Source organism: Phalacrocorax aristotelis, chromosome Z (genome assembly GCF_949628215.1).
Source record: "Phalacrocorax aristotelis chromosome Z, bGulAri2.1, whole genome shotgun sequence".
NCBI lineage: Eukaryota > Metazoa > Chordata > Aves > Suliformes > Phalacrocoracidae > Phalacrocorax > Phalacrocorax aristotelis.
In genome coordinates, this window is record NC_134311.1 from 55,978,673 (window position 1) to 55,985,680 (window position 7,008).

The window sequence follows — 7,008 nt, forward strand, 5'->3', positions numbered from 1 at the left end:
ACTCTTGCTGAGGCTTAGCCTTCTTTAGTGATCTTCCAATCAATATGACCCTTACTTCATGTTCAAAAAGTACAAGAGAAAAGAAAAAATCCAGCCTTCTGTTACATTTATACAGGATTTATTTAGTATCTTCAAAAACCAATCTGAGAAAATTTTCCACTCGCTGGTTTTAGCTGAGCCACTGAGAAAACAAGAAAATCCCTCTGCAAAATTCTCAATAAGATGATATTATCTAAAGACCTGAAGCGTGAAACTTGGCTTACAATAGTTGACAAAAAGCACACAATGGAATAGCTGCAGAAACTAAATAAAAACATTTTAGAAGCTGAGTAACAATAGTAATTTTACTGAAAAGAATCAAGTAAAAAATATTATCAGCTGATTAACAATCCAGAAACTACCATATTCTTGATACATAAAGCCTTAGAATTACTGTCCAGTGAAGCAACTCTATTAAACTCTTCAAACTCTCAGAATATTAACCAGCTATATAACTTACTCCTTATCCATATGCTATTTCATAACATACTTCAGTGCGGTCATCCAGACTTCAGTTTTACACTGATTGTCATCAGTTTAGCTTCCACGATTTACCTGCTACCATACAATGAAGCCCAAAATGGTAAAAGAATTCTCTGCATCAGACGGAGTGTGCAATCTAAGAATACTCTGGTATTTCTATAAAGAACAATTACCGTTATTGAGTATGTCTTTTGGGAAAAATGTACTTTGAGGAAAGGTTATTTTAGTAGTCTGTCTGGGAAAAAAAAGGGACTGAAAAAAACCTCACAAGATTCTTCTATTTTTATATGAATGTTCTGGTGGATTACTATAATATAGCAAAATAAATTTTATGGTAATGCATGTATCTTTTCTAATATATATATTTATGTCATTAAAAGAATGAAAACTGACAAACTAAAAATTCTCCATGGAGTCTTCTTTGAAATTTATATACATATATACACACACAAAAAAAATTACTAGAAAATAAGATTCTGCAGGCATTCCAAATTTGAAAGAGACCACCTGCCCAATCAATGTGCACGGGGAAGAAGAGAACCTTCCTTCCCAGAACACCTGCTGTACACTGCAAGGATATAAACCAAACTCTTACCCATGTTAACTTTGTGTAGTGTATTGATGAATATATCAGAAATCCCCTTCTGTACCTAATCCATAAAATATATAAATTACCACAGCTCCTTAACAGACAGACTCTTGCCTATTACTTACATTCTTAGTTTTAAAGGTTTTCTATTCAATTCTCCACATCAGCCAAGCGTCACTACACTTATTATTGACTAAAGGCTTCACAACCTTACGTTTAAGGCAGATAAATATTTCCTCTCTTGCAGGATTAAGTTAAATTTGAGAACATGCAAGGTTAATTTAGACAAAGCTAGGATAGAAACCAGGTCATAACATGAAATTATCACAATTCATTCTTTCAGTCACGCTTCCAAAGTGACAATAGTAAATGTGGTGACTTCATCTCTGCTTCATAATCAGTTTTCCAGTTTTCAGATAACTCTGTCCTCAGAGTTCACAATTAAGTTGGACCTACATAGCTACAAGGAACAGAACAGCTAAAGGTTGTCAAGTCATATATGAAAATAGCCCACAAAGCTAAAAATTGGAAGGGAGAAATACTGTCAGGTTTCAAAGAAGAAGTATAGCAAGTTGAACAAGATCAAAATGGAGGAGATATGTAATGTAAAGATTAGGCATACGTTGAATATTACTAAGTAGTCATTCTGAATAAAGTGGTGAAATTTTCAGAATTTGAGAAGTTCATGAAAAAGTTGCATTAACCAAATCTCAAGTGAATTAAGCACTAGAGTCTCACAAGGAAGTGTAACAAAAAATGGAAAGAAAGGACAGCAACATTCAATCTTGATGAGAATGTCATGTTCAATTGCTACAGTTTGTTTGTAGGAGTCTATTGCGTTATTCTGTAGAACCAAAAGGTGAAATGACAGCTGTCCTCAATTCAAAAACATAAAACACACGCATCCACTCAGAACAGAAGCAGACACTACTGCATCTTGTCCTGGGACAAACTGTGTGCATGCATGTACACAAGGGAATGTTCAACGCAGGAAGTGCCTGAAAGAGAAGACCTGTAATAGCTGAAGGTATTTCTTTCAACAAATTAATTTGTACCAAGAAACATAACTCTATCACCATTATTTTCTCAGGAAAGTATAACTTACAAGAGAAGCCAAAAGGGGTAGTAACACACCAAGAAAAGGGAGTGCTCATCCCTTGCCTTTTTTAACTCCAATATTTTTCTGCACTTCCCCACCAAAAATAAAAAGACTGGATTAAAAATACTACTACATTTTCTCTGAATTATTGCCAAGGATGTTGTGAAACAATTTGAAATGCAATTTCATACCTGTGATCATCTATTTGCACCAGAAATCGTACTATATCTTGATGACCTTTCAATACAAGGAGCTCCGTGTAAGGATTCTGTATTTGCTCTTCACCAATTGTCTGTACAGATGATTTCTAAAATTCATAAAAAAGGAATAAAATTTATTTTGTACCAACAAAATTATTTTCATCAGGTCTTTGCAGTGTCTAACAACCTACATATAGACTAATGTGTGAACGTAGTTATATTTGAAGTTAAATTAAGTTTCTGAAATATCATTTTGCTCTAATGAAAATCATTGCAAAAGAGCATTTCTTATTACTTCAAGTAAATATTTTTCTTTCTAAAGCATGTTTTTTAAATTATAATATAGCATTTTCTGTTAACAAAAACATTTGGTACTGCTTTAATCACCGACACACGAAGATGAAAACCCAGTTTAGTCATGAGCTGTGATGTGGAGCCAGCTTCATGACTCCATTCACTACACATTCATTTCTTTCATTAGATTATACCTCTTCCAAGAGGTCTGTGAACTTCTCATACCTCTCATCTAAGATTCAATTTTAAAATCCTATATAAAGATGACATATTTAAAATAAATAAGAATAAATGCGGTTCTGTTACATAATACATAAATCATCTGCTGGGACTCTGCTCACAAAATACCAAAACAAACCACTTAAAAAACCATAAATAATGATTAATCATTCTATAGAACAGCATCTGCAATTACCCCCAACTAAACTATTAATTAAAAGAACAATCAATCACTCAGAGCAAGCCGATCACCAGGCAGGGTCAATAAAATATTGCATAGGTCTGCAGTTTCAAGGCACAATAGTTCTGCTAACCTCAGTCATCAGTTTGTTTCAATAGAAGACAACTTTTTTGTGGTTAAGATCTTCCACGTTCTGGAATAACTGGCTCTTAGACATTACTTAAAAAAAAAAAAAAAAGTCTAAATAGCTCAGTAGTAACTCACTGACAGCACTCTCCTCTTTCTAGATTTATTTTACACAACAGTCAACATTTTCTTACTTCCAGGACTGTCTCTTCTTTGAAGGCTTCAACAGGACCTAGTAAAACAGTAATTACTGAACACTGTACAACATGCAGCATACATGACAGGTAACCCTACATGAAAGATAAGCATTGTCCTCAGAAACATCAACATTTTCTTGCTGGAATAATGATTTATTTTCTATTACTTCTGTATTGGAACTATGACGCTATTCTTCAGAATTTAAGAATGACATAGTTAATAAATAGGGAAAGAAATCTGTGTTTATTTTTAAAAATAAGAGGTTGTCAAAATGCTAGTTCTTGTGATTCTATCTTGGTTTTGTGCTACCTGATGCATTTCATGAAGGAACTGTTCCTCATTTTATGCGATTATGTGAGAAGAGCAACTCCCACTTAAAATATTGCAAGTAGCATCTGCATGGTTATGAAGAAAAGTTAGACAAATATGGAATCTTGGAGTTCAGGTGCCAAAAGATAATCAAAATATTTCTTTAAAAAAAAATTGAGAGTTCTAAGAATCCTAAGCAGATCTCACCATACTTTGCTGTATGGTGACTACTGCGATACTGTAGTGAGAAGAAATCCGTTTTTATTTACTAATAGAAACATTCATTCCCAGAACAATTATTAACACCACTTTCAGAAAGTCAGAATTTATAACATTAATGACCCAATTCTACATTCTGTTATTGCTTCCTATAGAGTACAAGACACTGTTACGTCTTTTGAACAATGCGTCTCATGTTATTTTTTCTTAATTCTAAGAATGCCTGTGCATATTGAAAGGTACAGTGCTGATGAGGGCTATAGGTAACAACAAAATAACAGCTTTCCCCCAGTACTGTCGTACAACAAGCTATGCTCTATTCAGATATTCATTAGTATTTACTGAAGTGCTGGGTTACACGTGCATTCTTTGTCTGAAGAAATCTATTTGTCATATGAACTATTAATTGAACTCTCTTGTAGCAACACCAAATTTTGAGAAGATAATGCTAGACGCAGATGCTAATGGAACCCATTCCCAACTTGCATGTTTTTATGAAGGACCTGTAAGCATCACCCCGATAATCAGTAAAAAAACCCACAACGTTCATCTCAGCGTCAGAACTTCCTACAACCCCTGTGATCTGAAGCACTTAAAAGTCAGATTTTCAAAAGCAATTCACCAAAAATATGTATACAAGAGTACACAGGCACACTTAAGTATGTATCATGGAGCATGACACATTAGCTTATATGGACCGTGATGCTACTGCAGTCAGACTGCTCCCATTACCAGAGCCACCCCGCTTAACATGTACACCATGGCCATCAACTGAAGAGATACAGGAGCTTAAGCCCAAATAATTTTCAATGCCATAGTAAAAAAAAAAAAAAAGAAAGAAATGGGTAAGGAGAAATCTACATTACATGAATTTAGGACAGCTTTGCCAGAGGCTTTCCCTTTTCATCCAGTGCACTGTCACTCTAACGCATCTGTCCTTTTTGTGACTGGCTGAAGCCACAGCACATGAAACAAACACAGTATGTCCATAGCCCACACCCCGCTATGGACTTCCTTATCAATTTAAGGAGGGAATTAATGGTTATGAAGATGATCTTTACATTAAGCAACATTACATTATGCAGGAAGAAAGAACAAAAAGAGTTTAGGGACTAACCCTTATCTGTATTTGTTATTCAGTTTTTCCACAGAGGAGCAAAATTAGCACCATGATTCAGCAAACCAGTGGCAGCAATGGGAACAGAAGTCCTGTGGATTGGGTTTAACCAAGCCACAAATGGAAGAATGGAAGAACTGGACCACACCTTGACTCATGCTCGTGCTTTATGAAATCATGGAGACGGGCACACACGAACATAGTTTTCTAGCACATCTTAGAAAGCTGTTGTGTATTTCCCATCGTCCTTTTAAAAACTGCACACAAACCTACTAAATATGACTGCAATGCAACCATTATTTTGGCTGATGACAGAGGTCAGATGCACTCCCAGACATCGTCATTCCAAATTGGTACAGACTCAAATTTCCACCAAAATAACTACCAGTATTTTAAATCAACCATGATACTGTCATGGCTTGCTCAGGTACAGCAGCTGAAAAATAATTCCTTCCTCATATTTGTCTAAATTCCAAAAGCACTGCGTGTTGGGAGCCCAGTAATAGTGCTAATTAAGTTTTGTGATGTCCAGGCTAAGAACTTCAGCAGAGTCTTAAGGACAAGAAAACCCCAATAATCTCTCCCTCAAATCCAGCAAAACTCTTTTCCCGTGTAAGGGAACAGGAAGGATGTCGGTGTTCAGTACACTACATAGGCCTAGTTTATCTTATGGATGAGAAACTGAGAAGAAATGCTGGAAGACTAGTACAAACTACAACTAGGCCACATAACTAGTAAGCTACTGCCTGCAACTTACATTATCGACCGGGGAGCCCCGAAGGCAGGACTCCATAGGCTTGCAAGCTATATAACATAACCCCCGCTTGCCCAGGACGCGTTGAGCAGGAGGAAGGAAGCCGCGATGCGCCTGACAGGCACGGTTCCCAAGCCCTTCAGATGCTAGAGAAGCTCAGCTTGGGGGTTTTGCTGTTTGCTTTTGTGTTTTCCCCCCTCCCCTTTTTCTCTTCAACGCAACTTGCATCCCTTTCCAACAGCCGTGAAGCCCCTCGGGCTGCGAGCTATCCCTGCCGGCCTCTCGTCCCGCAGCGCCCGCGCAGGGCCCAGCCGCGCTGCACGGGGACAGCAGGCCCGGCCCGCCTGAGAGCCCACCGCCCAACGCCCCTTGCTCACAGCGCTCCACTAAAGCTCCCCACGGACGCCGCCGTCGCGCTGCGGGAGGGCGGCTGACCCCACCAGGCAGCCCCCCCGCCCCGCCCCGGCCGGCGGCTGAGGGGACAGCGGTCCTCACCCCCCCCGCCAACGGCCCTAACGCGCCTCCCGGCCCCGCCTCCCGCGGCGAGCCGCTCTGCCCTCCTCCTCCGCCACGCCCGCCTGCCGCCTTGCCTTACCTCTGCCAGGCCCTGCGGCTCCCGGCCACCGCCGATCAGCCACCGCAGCATCGGGAGCGGTACCTGCGTCCCCGCCACGGGCGGGTGGCTGCGGCAGAACGGCCGCCCCTCCCCGGCTGCTGCGCCCGGCGGGACGGCGGGACAAAAGCTCCCGCTGAGGGAAAGGCCTTCGTAATCGAGCTCCTCGCGGAGAGCGGCCCTCCAGCGGGCGGGGCCGGGCCGAGAGGGGCCTGAGCAATCGATCGCCGAGTGTGTGCCGTGCCGCCGCCGGGTGGCGCTGCGAGGGGGCGGCGGGGAGGCAGGAAGCGCGAGGCGGCGGCGGGAGCCCCCGGCTGGCCCGGGTCAGCATGTGGGCGGGTTCTGCAGATCAACTTCCAACTAATTCCGTGTTATTAATTGATGTTAATTCCGCACATTGCACAGATAAAACGCTTACTAGCTTTTTATTTGCTGTTTCCCAATTTCAGAGGAAATTTATGCTACAACAAAAGAATACTTACCGTTTTATTGTGACCATCTTACGTGGTTCCTGAAGTAAACAACCAAAATTCTCTGTCTATAACAGATTTCTCTTGGTTGTGACTGT

At 40.4% G+C, this 7,008-nt stretch overlaps 1 protein-coding gene across 11 annotated transcripts in view; it reads right to left on the minus strand.

The window, feature by feature from the left end:
• Positions 1 to 6,627, minus strand: part of WDR41 (WD repeat domain 41) — an 87,986-nt gene extending 81,359 nt beyond the window's left edge. For 8 of the 11 annotated variants that reach the window (XM_075079244.1, XM_075079247.1, XM_075079251.1 and 5 more), the window contains exons 1-2: positions 6,423 to 6,627; positions 2,402 to 2,517 (exon numbers count right to left, since the gene is read on the minus strand). In XM_075079244.1, coding sequence (XP_074935345.1) covers positions 2,402 to 2,517; positions 6,423 to 6,473 — 167 coding nt within the window. In that variant the 5' untranslated portion in view covers positions 6,474 to 6,627. Of the gene's footprint in view, positions 1 to 2,401; positions 2,518 to 3,237; positions 3,324 to 5,073; positions 5,784 to 5,830; positions 6,331 to 6,422 lie in introns of those variants that run through there. The other 3 variants (XM_075079245.1, XM_075079246.1, XM_075079242.1) reach the window with 3 other exon arrangements.
• Positions 6,628 to 7,008: the final 381 nt, after the last annotated feature.